The following is a 16,085-nucleotide window of genomic DNA, read 5'->3' as shown; positions in this document are numbered from 1 at the left end:
ACTGGGGGGGGGAGGTTATCTAGAACCGAGCGTTCCACAACTAACCCACCAAACCCCCCACTCTGAGTGACTCTATAAACTCACCTCATTCTGCTTCCTGCTCATTTAGTGCAAGACTGGACATACACTATGTGGACAAAAGTATTTGGACACCTGCTCATTCACTGTATTATGCTCACTCATTAGGCAGCATGGAGCCGATAGGGTCATGATGTTGATCTGCTCCAGAGAGTCCTAGTCTATTGGCAGTACTTCTCCTCTACAGGGACTAGACAAGCTGTGTGTGCATTTGCACATCTGTGTCAGCAGCAATGGGTGCAGCTTAATGGAGCTGAGTGCGGTCATTAGGAAGGGCGTCCACTCTCTGAACACGTCCAAAGTCCAGCGTCCAGCGTCCAGCTCTACATCACATGTAATTGAGCTAATGGAAAGCAGCACTGAGTGGGATTATGGGTTAGAGGTCTGTGGTCAGAGAGGGTCCCGCAGTCTGTCCCGCTGTCCTTCCCGCCTGTGATCGGTGATCAGTCACGGTACTTTGGTGATAAGAAAGAACCGAGACGAAAAAGGGAGAACCTCAAAAAAGCATGAGGAAGAACCACTGAGAGGAACCAAGACTCAAAAGGAGAACCACTGAGAGGAGCTGAGACTCCAACGGAGAACCTTTGAGAGAACCTAAGAACCCCTAAGAGGAAATGAGACTCAAAAGGAGAACCTCCCTAAGAGCATGAGGAAGAACCGCTGAGAGGAACCGACGGTCAAACCGGGAACCTCCGAAAAGAATGAGAAGAACCGAGCTTCAATAGGAGAACCACTGACAGGAAACAAAAGACAAGAGAACCCCTAAAAGGAAATAAGACTCAAAAGGAGAACCTCCCTAGGAGCCTAGGGAAGAACCACTGTAGGAACCAAGACTTGACAGGAGAACTTCATAAGAACATGAGAAAGAACCACTGTGAGGAACCAAGACTCAAAAGGAGAACCACTGAGAGGAACCAAGACTCAAAAGGAGAACCTCTGAAATGTATAAGGAAGAACCTTTGAGAGAACCTAAGAACATGATGAAGAACCCCTAAGAGGAAATGGGACCTCCCTAAGAGCATGAGGAAGAACCACTGAGAGGAACCGACACTAAAATCTATAAGGAAAAACCTTTGAGAGGAACCTAGCTTCAAAAAAAGGATGAGGAAGATCCACTATCAGGAACCAAGACTTGACAGGAGAACTTCGTGAGAACATGAGGAGGAACCACTGAGAGGAACCGAGGCTTGGAAAAGGAACTTCGCTAAGAGTATAAGGAAGGAGAACCACCGAGAAAAGCCGAGACTCCACAGGAGAACCGCCTGAAGAACCACTGGGAGGAACCAAGACTCAACAAGAGAACCTTAAAACAGCAGGAAGAACAACTCAGAATATCTGAGGCTGAAAAGAGAACCACAGCTCAAACACTCAGTTCAGTACGTAAAAATACAAATAAAATAAATACAAAATAAAAGCGCATTTGTATCAAATCTTAACGAAGAAATATTAACATCTAAACTTTAGTAGAATCAACAGTTTAATTAAGTGAAATTCTATTTATAGACTTTTTAACTGCAGGTGAGTCTTAATGTGCTTAGAGAAAGTGAGGGAGGGGGAGCCTGTTGTTCAGGTGGGTAACCGCTAGAGGGCGACATATCCCACATCCCGAAAGCCAAGAAACTCTCTTATTATCGGACTTTCCTTGTTTATGTGTTTTCTGATCTATTATATATTATATATATATTAATATATATAATAATTACATTAATTAATTAAATATTAATTAATGAATATTTTTAACGCCAAATATAAATACTTTATAAAATAATTATACTTTATTAAATCATTATTTAACGTTGTTCCCTTGAGAATAACGTTTCTTTCCTTGTTTATGTTGGTTCTGATCTATTATATTTTATATATTTTTAAATTTAATATTAATTAATTAATATTTGTAGCGCCAAATATAAATACTTTATAAAATAATTATTTAACATTATTCCCTTTTTATTATTTATTTATGTGTTTGATATTCCTCCGCTTTCCATAAATGTAGATTATTTTATTAAAGAGTGAAAACTGGATCTGTTTAATCCGGACCTTTTCGCCTCCGTTCACTTCCATTCACTGCGGGCGCGGTAGGTGGCGCCCTCCAGCGGCTCGCGGACTAATCGCAGGGATAGGATAGGAGGCCTCCAGCGTCCCGGTAGAGGTTCCGCCCGCTGCGAAGATGGCTGCTCCCAGCAGGAGGGAGGCTCTGCGGCTGCTGTCTCAGCTCGGAGCCTTCATTCTGACCCGGTTCGGCTTCTGGAACTGCTTCAGTATGCTGATGCTCTTCGCGGAACGGGCTGACGTGAAGAGGTGAGGCTCTGGCTCCGAACTCTCCGGTCCACCTTAAACGGCGCGGCGGCCAGCGCTGCACCCCGGAGCCTGGCGGAGCGGAGCGGAGCGCAACTGCCGCCCGTTTAAGGTGGACCGGAGAGATCCAACAGCCAGCCGGCGAGGAAGAAGCCAGCTTTACTAACATGAGCGAAATGAAACCGTAGACTCTAACTGTGGGTAATTAGACGTGCTTTCAGAGGGAAATAAGCGCTTATAAATCTGTGAGTTGTGAACGTCTGTGAGATGTGGGACTTGTAGGAGGGCAAAGGCTGTGTCCCAATCCGACCCTGCCTACCTAGGGAGTCAGTCGCGTTCTAGCGGTGTTAGCCAGCTACCTTTTATACCTATATAGCTATATAAATATTTATATAGCTATATAAGTATAATGACCCTTTCCAGTACTTTTATGGTACCGAGCGAATTCCTTCAGTAATATAAATATTAATTAGAAAAGGAAGTCCGTCTTATCTCGCTCTGCTGTTTGTTTTCTAACCGTTTAATCGAGCTGTCAAAATAAAAGTCCGACTTTAACACTGTATTCCCAGTAGAGGGAATCCCAGTAGAGGGAATCCCAGAGGATTCCCAGTTGGTAGCATAACAGAACTACTCCATATTTTTCCTGCTGGTTGACCAGTTTAGCTCTTGACCACCGCCGGAGTCGTAATTGTTTGTATTTGGTAGTTTAGCTGGTCTACCAGTATGACCCAATCTGACCAGCTTGGCCATCCTGAACGAGAGAGTCAACCAGTATGACCGAGCCGTACTGGTCAGCCAGTATAATATATATATATATATAGTGTAGTAATATATAGTGTATATAGTGTAGTAATATATAGTGTAGTAATATACAGTGTATATATAGTGTAGTAATATATAGTGTGTATATATAGTGTAGTAATATACAGTGTATATATAGTGTATATATAGTGTAGTAATATACAGTGTATATATAGTGTAGTAATATATAGTGTATATATAGTGTAGTAATATACAGTGTATATATAGTGTAGTAATATATAGTGTATATAGTGTAGTAATATATAGTGTATATATAGTGTAGTAATATACAGTGTATATATAGTGTAGTAATATACAGTGTATATATAGTGTAGTAATATATAGTGTATATAGTGTAGTAATATATAGTGTATATAGTGTAGTAATATATAGTGTATATATAGTGTAGTAATATACAGTGTATATATAGTGTAGTAATATATAGTGTATATAGTGTAGTAATATACAGTGTATATATAGTGTAGTAATATATAGTGTATATATAGTGTAGTAATATACAGTGTATATAGTGTAGTAATATATAGTGTATATATAGTGTAGTAATATACAGTGTATATATAGTGTAGTAATATATAGTGTATATATAGTGTAGTAATATACAGTGTATATATAGTGTAGTAATATACAGTGTATATACAGTGTATATATAGTGTAGTAATATACAGTGTATATACAGTGTATATATAGTGTATATATAGTGTAGTAATATATAGTGTAGTAATATACAGTGTATATACAGTGTATATATAGTGTATATATAGTGTAGTAATATATAGTGTATATAGTGTAGTAATATATAGTGTATATAGTGTAGTAATATATAGTGTATATATAGTGTAGTAATATATAGTGTATATATAGTGTAGTAATATACAGTGTATATATAGTGTATATATAGTGTAGTAGTATATAGTGTAGTAATATATAGTGTATATAGTGTAGTAATATATAGTGTATATAGTGTAGTAATATACAGTGTATATATAGTGTATATAGTGTAGTAATATATAGTGTATATATAGTGTAGTAATATATAGTGTATCTAGTGTTTTCAGCGGAACGACCAGCTTTGCTGATTGGGCGTCTTGCTTCATTAATCATTTAAAAAAGATGGTTTTGCTTCTTCTTCCAGTTGTAATTCCAGTTCCACCTTAAATCATGCAGCAGTCCCCAGTTAAGGTGGAATGGAGCATTTGCGTTAGCCGACGTCAGCCTGGAGAGTCTCAGGAGTATATTAAAAACAAGGTCCCACGGCAGCCCTGGGACACTAATTCCCTAGGCAGGGAAAGAGGGGTGAGATTGAGACGCAGCCCAGGAGTAGTGCTTCCCCGGTCTGTTGCACCGTTTGGGCGTCTTGGAGTAAAAGGAGTACACACTCGGAGGCAACCTTTTAATTATGTTTAATAGGACAAAAGCGGAGGCCCGGTCAGCGGCTCTATTCTGAGAAGCTTTATAAATAGCTCCCCTGACTGCAGTTAACCCACGCTGGGTTCCCTCTCCCTCCCTGTAATTACTCCTCTCTGTGGGCGAGACAGTGGAAACAGCTGCTGCCACTTTCCTGCATGGTTTACCTACATATATATATATATATATATATATATATATATATATATATATATATATATATATATATATAAATAAGCATATTAAAAATAATCATACTGCACAGTCCCAGTGCTCTGTAGCTTTTAAAGCACCGTTTATAATAAAGAATAAATAAATAAATAAATGCTTTAATACAGTTAAAAAAAGTAGTTCCTTCAGGATACCCTGCTGGTACTGTAAAGCTCGCCTCCTGTGATGCGGAGAGGGCCACAGTAAAAGTCCCGCCCTTCGCGAAAAGAGGCAGCCAGCTCGCGGTTCAGAAGGGTCGGCGAGAGCGAGGCCAACTGTGCTCTCCCTCAGGGCCTCGGCGACCCTCTGATCATAGTGCCGGCGCCGCTCGGGCCCCCCACAGCCGTTCAGAGCCTCCCCAAATGAAAGCTTGCCTGTACTCCCGTTGTCTCTCCTGCTGAGAGCGGTTCTGGTTCTGTGTGTTTCTCTCAGGAAACCCGACATCCAGGTGCCGTACCTGAACGTGGACATGGGAGCGGCGGTGCTGTGTGCCAGCTTCATGTCGTTTGGGGTGAAGAGGAGGTGGTTCGCTCTGTTTTCGGCCATCCAGCTGGCGTTCAGCACATACCTGTCCTACGTCGGGGGACACGTCCATTATGGGGACTGGTTAAAGGTACGGCAGCACAAGAGTGTACAGCATTAATACTGTAGATCGATTGATTTATTGATTTATTAGTGAAACCCGAACAGAGCCCTGAAATGATGGACCCAGCCTCTCCCGTCTCTCATCAGGTCCGGATGTACTCCAGAGCCATGGCCGTCATCGGAGGGTTCCTGGTGCTGGCCAGCGGGGCGGGCGAGGTGTACCGGCAGAAGCCTCGCACGCGCTCACTGCAGTCCACTGGACAGGTCTTCCTGGGAATCTACTTAATCTGTCTGGTAAGGCGTCGAATTTCAGCTCAATAATAATTACAGAGCGATTTTCTGTTTGTTTTTATTTTTAATGGTTTTGGCTTGAATCAGTCAGTTTACACACATATAAATGGTTGATGGTCGTAGTTGTAAATAAGCCACGTCCTCTACCGGGACACACCTCTGTCATTTAAGTTATTAGTTCAGTTCATTTATTTACATTTTATTTCTCCACCAATTTGGATCGCCAGTTACCCAACCCATATATATTCTCCCCATCACATGCAATTTTGGATGTTTACAATCATGCAGGGTTTTTCTTTCCTGTCTCCAACATGTAAACAATGTCAAATGACCTGAAATGCTCACGTGAGCACTCCAGCCCAGCAGGGGGCGCTAATATCTCACACAGTTTACCGTCAAATGTCTCAAAAAGTAAGCAAACGATCACAGTAGACCTAAATACAGTACAAACCTCACCAGAGTCACCAAAAACATCATTTTACCTTAAATAAGACCTCAGGGCTTTTTTTCTGAAATCGGGACACCAAAGAGGAGCAAGGGGCTAGCAGCTCCACCCATATAGCTTCTCCTTATATGGAAAACCAGCTGTGGCAGTGATGTGATCTGCCTAATTATCCGATCCTCGATCCAGCGATGTTCGATCCTAGTATCAGATCCCTAATCTAGACCCACCGCCTGCTGCTCGTCATATTAGCTGGCTTAGCTAACCGCAGCTAACCGTAGCTAACCGCAGGTTTTCATGGGTGGAGCTCGGAGCAGTCCTACACTGATCGTTGTGTGGTTCCTGTGTTCCGCAGGTGTACTCCCTCCAGCACAGCCAGGAGGACAGGCTGGCCTACCTGGACCACATCCCCGGCGGGGAGGTCACCGTCCAGCTGCTGGTGGTGGTCTTCGGCGTGCTGGCCCTGTCCTTCCTCTCCGGCTGCTACGTGCAGCTCGCCTCTCAGATCCTCTCCGTCCTCCTGCCGCTGGTGATCCTCTTCATAGACGGAAACGTGGGGTACTGGCACCGCTCCCGCCGCGTGGAGTTCTGGAACCAGATGAAACTGATCGGGCAGAACGTGGGCATCTTCGGGGCGGTGCTGATCCTAGCCACGGACGGCTGAGGAGCCGCAGAGAGGAGGGGAGAAGATGCTGAGCTCCAGGTTGAAGGAATAGTTCACTGAAAAGTTCCATCCCAAATGTTTGATTCTTAGGTTTTGGGCTAATTTGACTCTAATTTAACGGACGTTTAACGGTAATTGAACGGAAAGGGGTTTAGGCAAATAGTTGTTGAGTCCCTGGTAAATGAGGAGGGCGGTTCTCTGGAGATTGGTGGGTGATACTGGGCGAGGTTTAGAGTACTGAACTGCAGAGGGGTTCGTTTTTTTATTATTATTTTTTTTATTTATTTTTTTTATCTCTGTTCTGTATTTTGTCACTAAAATCCGCATAAAAATAGATTCCATAAGTCCTACATATTAAAAATATCCCGCCCAAACAGAGCTGTTAAAAGTAGAGGCTTAAAGCTGCCTTATCGTGGATGACCGATTTTTTTCCACTGCGAATAAAGTTCGGAAGATAGCGTAAAAAAAAAAAAAGTACCGTCCCTCCCGTACAGTCCACGCAGTCCATATATGGAAACCAAACATCTGTTTTTTTTTCTTTTTTCAAATCACAATCTCTCTCTGATGTCACAACAATTCATTTACATATCCCCGCCTACTCAGCCTACCACAGTTTAGCCCCACCCAGTCATATTCCAGTTCTCAGAGTGCTTTTTGAAGTCTTAAGACAGAGTGATCAATCAGAACAGCGCTCATTTACATATGTCAGTCTTAAAGGTACAGTAACGGAAACCTCGGACTGTTGGGATATAAAGCGCTGGAAATGAGGGGAAATATGAAGCAGGAGGTCCTTTCCTGTCCGTTGAGGGCGGGGGATTCTGTGTGAATTAGACGTTTGGTTGAACCGTTCCTTTAAGACATGCAGGGAGTGCGGTCTGTATCTCAGGGGTTGGCTCAGAATGACCATAAGAATAGTAAGTCCTGACGTCCACACACTGACGGGCACAGTGTTTAACGTAGCCCAGCTGTAGAGGATTCAGTTACACCTCACTCCTTTCTTTCTGAGTCTTTTTCATTTTATGCTTATACTTTTTTATATATAATAATAAAATACCTGGATAGATGGTGATTTTAAAGGGGTTGTTTACATTCTGTTGAAGCTTCTTGTTTTTTTTTTTCATTTGAAAAGCTTTTTATTTTTACTACGTCTTAAAAGTAAGTGAGCGTGTGAAAGTCGGGGTGGGGGGGTTAAAGGCTGTGTTGCTGTTTGAATGCTGTGTAATGAGGTAAAAAAGGGAATATCGCCGCTGAGAGAGCGCTCTTCCACTCATAGCTCTACAATCACTCGCGTTCCTTATAACTGACATCAGGTGTCGCGTTGTTTATTAAACAGGTCTGTTTTTCTAATGAACAGGATTGTGTTCCTTTTTTAATTGATTCTGTCATGATTGTCCTGGTCTGCCGTGAAGGTGTGCATCTGCAGGCTGCTGTATATAACATAGAAATGCTATGTTTCTCGATGTTTCTGTTAATATCTGGTCAGCACACAAACACTTCCTGAATCTGTAGACTCCGCCCTTTCCAGTGCATCTCTTTGACGGATCGTATGTGACTCCCACCTGGAGTTACGAGACTGTGAAGACGGGTCTCTCACCTGTAAATTGTGGATTTATGGTCGATGGGTTTGTGTGAAACTGACCAGTAGACATTCAGAAATTTCTTATTAATATCCAGTATGAATCTCTAGTAACATTAATATCCAGTATGAAGCTCTAATAACATTAATATGCAGTATGAAGCTCTAATAACATTAATATCCAGTATGAAGTTCTAATAACATTAATATCCAGTATGAAGTTCTAATAACATTAATATCCAGTATGAAGCTCTAATAACATTAATATCCAGTATGAAGCTCTAATAACATTAATATGCAGTATGAAGCTCTAATAACATTAATATCCAGTATGAAGTTCTAATAACATTAATATCCAGTATGAAGTTCTAATAACATTAATATCCAGTATGAATCTCTTATAACATAAATATCCAATATGAAGCTCTAATAACATTAATATCCAGTATGAAGCTCTAATAACATTAATATTCAGTATGAAGCTCTAATAACATTAATATCCAGTATGAAGTTCTAATAACATTAATATCCAGTATGAAGTTCTAATAACATTAATATCCAGTATGAAGCTCTAATAACATTAATATTCAGTATGAAGCTCTAATAACATTAATATCCAATATGAAGCTCTAATAACATTAATATCCAGTATGAAGCTCTAATAACATTAATATTCAGTATGAAGCTCTAATAACATTAATATCCAGTATGAAGTTCTAATAACATTAATATCCAGTATGAAGCTCTAATAACATTAATATCCAATATGAAGCTCTAATAACATTAATATCCAGTATGAAGCTCTAATAACATTAATATTCAGTATGAAGCTCTAATAACATTAATATCCAATATGAAGCTCTAATAGCATTAATATCCAGAATGAAGTTCTAATAACATTAATATCCAATATGAAGCTCTAATAACATTAATATCCAGTATGAAACTCTATTAACATTAATATCCAGTATGAAGCTCTAATAACATTAATATCCAGTATGAAGCTCTAATAACATTCATATCCAGTATGAAGCTCTAATAGCATTAATATCCAGTATGAAGCTCTAATAACATTATAACAAGTTTTTATATATTAGTGAGTGTGTGTGTGTGTGTTTGTGTGTGTGTGTGTGTGTGTGTGTGTGCGTGATCTTTATTTACCTGTCTCTGCCAATCAGCTCGTCTAAAGATCAGCTTCATGTTAAATAAAAAAGGGATGAATAAGTTAACGGGCCGCTCCGGGTTCAGGGTGGGTCACCAGGTGTTGAGTTGCTTGATGTAAACGTATCTGTCTCTGTGCCTCTCAGCTCCACACTGTCAAACCCTCGGGTGCCTAAACCGGTTCTCCGTTCCACATCGGAGAACACGACTCGTTGAATAGAAGACAAGGAACGTACAACCAGCCGCATGTTCATTCATAAGGTTTTAATGAGCTCAAGGCCAGTAGATCTAAAGGCTTACGCGTAAATGTGTGTAGTTAAGCATTCTAATGGTTCTAGGATGGTCGAATGGTTCTGGAGGGTATATATAGAACCATTCCTCTAACCAAAAGAACCCATGAAGAACCTGTTTTTGTGTTTAGGACGATTGAATATGTGTCTACAAACTTTTTTAAGACTCATTCTCTAGACCCTTTACAGCTCTGTATAGTTTACAGTGAATGATGAGGGTTCTACCTAAAGCCCTTACACTGTGTGGAGGTTCTGTAGGTTCCCTCATTTGTTCAGTGCTGCCTCAGACTCGTTCCCTTGCTTGGCGAGGTTCAGCCGCTTCTTCCTGCGGTTCCGCTCTGCCATCGCTATTGCTGCCACCACGGTGATCATCACGGTCGCAGTGATGACCAGAACGGTGGCGGTCTCCGCTACGCACAGCTGGCTGTCTATCAGCGCGGGGAACGCCCCCGCCAGCGGAGGTGGTGAGTGGCAGGTGATGTTCCAGTAGTCGTCGATATGGAGGCGCCGGACATGGAGGATTTTGCTGAAGATGCGGTGCAGCTCGCAGTCGCAAAGCCATGGGTTCTCCGACAGCTGCATGTGCGTGCTGGGCGCCTGCAGGTTCAGGAACGTCTTGAATTTGAGGTTCCCCAGCTGGTTGGCCTCCAGACCCAGTACGCCGAGACTCTGCAAGGGGGCGAAGGCTTCTGTCTCAATGCTGGAGATGTTGTTGTGGCCTAGGAGGAGGACGCCGAGCCTTTGCTGCATGGTGAGCAGTCCACCCTGGAGCACGGTCAGTTGGTTCCAGGCCAGGTTGAGCTGCTTCAGGCCGGTGAGGCCGTGGAACGCTCCAGACTGGATGACCCGAATGTGGTTGTGACTCAGGTCCAGCTTCTCCAGGCTCTCCAGATGGGCGAAGGAGCGACTCTCGAGGCACTCCAGAGAGTTGTGGGACAGCCGAAGGTCCCTGAGGGCCATCAAACCGCGAGAGAAGTCTTGGGCTAGGGAGCGCAGGTCGTTGTGGCTGAGGTCCAGCTTCTCCAGAAACGACAAAGATGCCAGAGCCTGGAGTGGTCAGAAAAGATCGGAGATGTCTGATTTGGTCTGATCAGGCCTACGACTCTAGGAAGAGGAGCTTGGAGGACAGTGCCGGGTCTCCAGCGCCACCATTGCTTTAAGAGCGAGAGGGAAGAGAGCGCCATCTAGCCACCTGGAGAGAGCTTGGCCAATTGTGCTCTCCCAGACTCCGGCTGCTGATGGCAAAGCATTTCTGGACAAGCTCGGAGATACAGAACTCTGAAAGAAGCATGTGGACTTCAGTAGAGTAGGATTACAGGATTCTGCTCAAATAGTGAGGGCTGTCATGGGGGGTGTGGTCAATTAGGGGACGCCGGACCCCCTACACTGGTCAGGAAAACCTACAGTGATCCTGTACAAACACAGATCTCAGAAGCAGAACTCACCTGTGGCTGCAGCGCCTGGACGCCGCTGTTCTGAAGCAAGAGGATGCGCAGGGCCCAGATTCCAGTAAAGGTGGTGCTGCTCAGCTCATGCAGCTTGTTCTCGCTGAGGTCCAGGAGCCAGGTACCGTGAGGGATGCCATGCGGGATGTATGTGAACCCTCTGGCCCGACAGTCCACCAGGTCAGAGTTCTCAGAGCACAGGCAGCGGTGAGGACACAGCTTGGAGCCCGTCCCCAGACAAGACAAGACCAGAGGCAAAAGACAGACGACCCTAATCATCCTGAGCCCACGGAGTCAGCGGTGCGACCTTCTAGTCGATCTTGGCCATCCCGTGGGAGGTGGGGGAGGTGGGGGGTGCTCCTCAGGTGAACCTGGGAAGGAGTGGAATGGGTCAGTGCTGCTCTTTTCTGCGCTACTGAAAGCCGGCGAGAATTAAACAACCCCGTCTGATTGGTCAGAGAGATTGGATTTGTCTGCATTATATAAAATAAGAGAATTATTATATAACACGATTTAAGCCCTTAATCTGCTGGCCATTTCACACCAGAAGACTTTAGAGTCGGTCGTTTTCATGTCATGCTGGGCAGATGTGCCGACAGATGGTTGGGTGGGGGGGCAGTTCAGTAGCACGATGACATTTACTCCTGCTCCCCATCGTACTCCAACTCCCACCAGCTCTAGCAACGCCCCCAACACTTGTGGGGAGGGTGAGGATCAGCATGCAAAGCCCACCACCGCCTCCCCAGCTCCCATACAACAGCTAACCGCTAACCGCTAACTCCTGTGCTGACCAGCATCATGCTGGGAGTGTTGGGGTCGGGAGGAAAGGCCATCGACCGTCAGCCCACCCCTGAGAGAGAGCGAGGCCGACTGTGCTCCCTCTGACTCCGGCTGCTGATGGCGAGCAGCGTGACCCAGGATTCGAACCAACGATTCTCGGATCATGGTGGCAGTGGTGGCAGATGTTTCTGAGGGACCCAATCAGAAAGGCCTTGCCTCTCCGATTCTTCCCTGCTTCTTCTCCCGGGCTGACGGATCTCCTCAGGAGAGAGATCCGATCACAGCTGAATCCACGCTAGCCCACGTTATTTCACTTCCCATTTTAAAGAGGTTCTAACTGCAACCCCAGATAGCGCCCCCATCAGTGGTCTTCAGACACGGCTCACCTCCAGCTCGCACCAGACTGGTCCTTCTTCACATCTTCGGATTCTCACAAGTGCAAGCTAGCAGTCTGAGAACAGGCTGACCGCTCTCTCCATGTCCTTCTTGCTGACCGTTTCCGTTGCAGCCGAAGAGCTAATGATGCTCGTTGTCTAAGACGAACCTCAGACGGCGGTCGTAGGTTTGAGGCTCCAGTGCTCCTCAGACTTGTGACGCCTTTGGCCAGGCAGGCGTGAACGACCCGTGGTGGACGGCTCGGATTAGCTGTAAATAAACTCTTGTAATGGAAAAGTTGCGACACAGCTCGTCCCTGTCGCCGGCCTATGATTTACGCAGAGAGACGGAGACGCCGAAGCTCAGCGTCAGCAGTAACGCAATCGGCCGGTTCGGTTTCAGCGGCGAGGCCGTCAGCTTCATGACTTCTTAATGAAGCGTTAAAGCATCGAGCTCATCAGCGCCGCAGGTAAGGCTTTCTGTCCCCGAGTCGCTCATAAAACTTTCATGGTCCAGCTCGGTGTAGTTAATGCTTACGTCAGGAATCCGCCTCAATGAGCTCCAACATGAACATCCACCTAGCCAGTGCAGCCCAGTGTCACGCCATGTCGCAAGCCTTCTGCTGGACCTTCCGCTGCTTTCTGCCGGGGTCGGCCCACCAGAGGACAGGTGTGGGGAAGTCCAGTCAGTTCCTAGCTTTAACCGATGTGCTGGACTCTGGCCCTCAGCTCCCAACCCTCGTCGCCTCAGAGGCTCTGACTGTGTCCGCAAAGGTCAAATAAACCCAGAGAGCGGCCGCAAGTTTGAAGCTCGCGCTTCAGACTGATGATTGGCCGGTAACTGCTTAAGACTAATATGTAGATGTGGTTGATATTTAGCACAGCAGCTAAACCTGGTTATTAGCTGATGGGTTAAGTGAGCTGAGCCTGAGCAGGAAAATCACCGAACTCCGTGATTCGCTACCTAAAATTAGCCAAAGGCGACATTTTCAGTTGGGAAAGCTGAATTAGTAGATGTAAGATCTGGGAAAGCATTAAATCAAGGTCATTTATTTTTATAATTATTATTTTTGATTATTTCAGATGTTTTTTTTTATCATTATTTTATAATAAGCCATTTTGTACGGTATTATCATAAAAGCACTGGGGATTTACACGTGGTACTGATTTTTTTTATGTTAAATTATGCATTTTTAGCTGTAGTTATTTTTTCCATAAACACAGATTACGTCTAACCATATTATTTGATCAATTATAACACAGTTCAGGAGTTGTATTAATAATTACTATTAATTCATCATTCATATAGACTGCTGCAACTGCTGCTGACAGTTATACATAAAAAAAATACAAATAAATAAATAATATAATATAAATTACAATAAGAACGTGTTTTATGAATAAATACTTTTTTTATTCATAAAATTTATTATTAGTAGTATTTTATTTGATTTTATTTTTATTTATATTTTGTGACGTCTCTACCCACTGATGATTGGAAGAATCCAACCAATGAAAATCCGGCATTGTCGGCTCTGGCCGGGGAGACTCCGCCCCCTGGCTTCGTTAATTAACTGATTAATTTTCAGGTAATTTTTCATAATTAATGCGCTAGTTTTAATAAAGCTGGTGTTTCACTGAGGGGTTTTGAGTGACGGGGCTTTTTCCTAATCCCTGAAACACAGAACACAGCCGGTGCTAGCCAGCGTTAGCGTTAGCTTTAGCATTAGCTCCTCCTCGGTTCAAATTCTGCCTTTAAAAGGTGAGAAATATTAAATATAATCAAATATCTGCTTAACTAAGTTTCTGTGAAAGACTCCAGCCCTCCCCCGTACAGAGAGGGCGTGTTTCAGCTGTATCTGTGGCTCAGTCTCTCAGGCTAACCGTTAGCTTTGTTGCTAGCTCTGAGTTTTGGTCAGTTTAAAGCGCGAGCTTAACCTTTAACCTTTTACATTTTACTGACTTCATTAAACAAAAATAATTATAATTAATTTACTGATCTGAACGTTTATACGTGCTGTTTATTGATTATTTTTTTATTTAATTCAGTTGTTTGAATATTTTTAAATCTCAGTTCCTGAATTCACTTTTTTATTTTTTATATCTTGTTAATTTATATAGATGATTAGATTCATTTTCCTCAGTGTCTGTTTTGTCTTACAGGAAGATCTGAAATCCCTCATCTAAAATCTCCTGTAAAGTGTCAGGTAAGACTTATTATTATTATTATTATTATTATTATTATTATTATTTGTATTATTTCTATTTTTTTGGGAGGTTTTGCAGCGGTCAGCCTAACTAATTTAAGCTAAAAAAAATAAAACTAACTTATAATATATAATAATAATAATAATAATAATAATAATAATTAGTTTACATCATGTTTTGCTGAGTAAACCAAAGTCAAGAAGAATTGCATTTTCACAAAAGAACATCCTGCTATTTGGTAAACACTGACTTCTCCAGAAATCTCCAGAAAAGTGTGGTTTGCAAAGCAGAGCTGTATGTAAACAGTTGAGCAGGTAGGAGGTGATGGATGGAAAATGTAGTCCTCAATTTAACAAACAACAGGCAAAATATTCCCCCCTATCTGCCCCCCCACACACACAACATTCAGACTCCCCACAAGGGGGTGCTATTTGCTGTGCATCAAATTTGCACAGTTTGTAAAACCCATATCCTACAATATTCTTGTCATATATAATAATATATATATATATTTGCAGATCTGTGTGTTTTTGCGTTCCAGGAAGGGTCATGACTCATGTTTACATTTTTCCAGAACTGTTTTCTGACCTCTCTTTAGAATAAACAGACTGATCCTGGCACTGTACCTTCTAACGCCTTGCTGTTTGAGCTCACAGCGAACAGGCGTCTGACCTCAGTATGTGAATATGGGTCTGGGGTTATATCTCACTGCTGTCCAATGAATCTTCAGTTTTGGACTTTTTTGGTTTTCTCTACGCTCTGAATGACTTCTGTTCAACCTGAGGGTCCAGGGTTCGAGTCCCTGTTCGGGGGAGACGTCCATTTCTTTATTGGGGCAGTGGAGGTTCAGTGGTTAGAGCTCCGGGCTGTTGATGACAGGGGTGTGGGTTCGATACCCGGGCTCGGTATGTGTGTGTGCTCACTGCCCCTAGCTCACTAGTGTGTGTGTGTGTGTTTGCTACCACAGTGACAAATACCTGCACTCTTACTGTACCATTCAGCGACGATGCACAGTATAAACACTGCTGCATTCTGCAGCGTAAGCCCTTTTCACCGTTTACAGAAACATAGGCCATGCATGTGCTCTGTGTACGGTGAACACCTGCCAATCACTCGTGTGTTATGAGTGCAAATAAATGACATGGGAAAATTGAAGTTAAGTTACATTATTTGGTACAAAAGCATATATATATATATATATATATATATATATATAAATGTCAGGTCATGAAATCAAACCTTTATATCTATAACATTTATATCTGTCTCACTGCAGTAACCTGGTCTTTCAGCTGTTCTTTCCTGGCTTGTGTTTCAGCCCTTTATCTTCAGTGAGGATCTGGAGGTTTGACCAGGTTTCCTGAGCCAGTTCTTTTGAAATGTCCAGTGAAAGGAGCTGATTCCCCCTTTGGGAGGTAATTAGGCTGATTAGGCCAGAGCAGCTGTTCACGTTGCTT

At 43.1% G+C, this 16,085-nt stretch overlaps 2 protein-coding genes across 2 annotated transcripts; one reads left to right on the top strand and one right to left on the bottom strand.

Moving 5' to 3' along the window:
• Nucleotides 1-2,194: 2,194 nt before the first annotated feature.
• Nucleotides 2,195-8,145, top strand: tmem101 (transmembrane protein 101). The gene is made up of 4 exons (XM_072667388.1): nt 2,195-2,379; nt 5,245-5,425; nt 5,545-5,691; nt 6,486-8,145. Exons 1-4 carry the CDS (start codon nt 2,249-2,251, stop codon nt 6,792-6,794), a joined length of 768 nt encoding a protein of 255 aa, XP_072523489.1. The 5' UTR covers nt 2,195-2,248; the 3' UTR covers nt 6,795-8,145.
• Nucleotides 8,146-10,085: 1,940 nt separating this feature from the next.
• LOC140543624 (uncharacterized) lies at nt 10,086-11,545 on the bottom strand. Its single transcript, XM_072666726.1, has 2 exons — nt 11,267-11,545; nt 10,086-10,868 (listed from the first exon to the last, which is right to left on the bottom strand). The coding sequence occupies exons 1-2, from the start codon at nt 11,543-11,545 to the stop codon at nt 10,086-10,088; spliced, it is 1,062 nt and encodes a 353-aa protein (XP_072522827.1).
• Between the last annotated feature and the right edge of the window lie 4,540 nt (nt 11,546-16,085).

This window comes from Salminus brasiliensis, chromosome 22, assembly GCF_030463535.1.
Source record: "Salminus brasiliensis chromosome 22, fSalBra1.hap2, whole genome shotgun sequence".
Lineage (NCBI taxonomy): Eukaryota > Metazoa > Chordata > Actinopteri > Characiformes > Bryconidae > Salminus > Salminus brasiliensis.
Note: the sequence above shows the minus strand (reverse complement) of the source record. Positions and strands in the feature narration are given on the sequence as shown.

What these genes read in the sequence shown, in the direction of transcription:
- tmem101 (XM_072667388.1), top strand. Translation starts at nt 2,249, where the DNA reads ATGGCTGCTCCCAGCAGGAGGGAGGCTCTGCGGCTGCTGTCTCAGCTC. An exon ending in ATTATGGGGACTGGTTAAAG is followed by an intron (nt 5,426 to 5,544) that starts GTACGGCAGCAC and finishes GTCTCTCATCAG; the next exon opens with GTCCGGATGTACTCCAGAGC. An exon ending in GAATCTACTTAATCTGTCTG is followed by an intron (nt 5,692 to 6,485) that starts GTAAGGCGTCGA and finishes TGTGTTCCGCAG; the next exon opens with GTGTACTCCCTCCAGCACAG.
- LOC140543624 (XM_072666726.1), bottom strand. Translation starts at nt 11,545, where the DNA reads ATGATTAGGGTCGTCTGTCTTTTGCCTCTGGTCTTGTCTTGTCTGGGG. An exon ending in TCCAGGCGCTGCAGCCACAG is followed by an intron (nt 10,869 to 11,266) that starts GTGAGTTCTGCT and finishes TGACCACTCCAG; the next exon opens with GCTCTGGCATCTTTGTCGTT.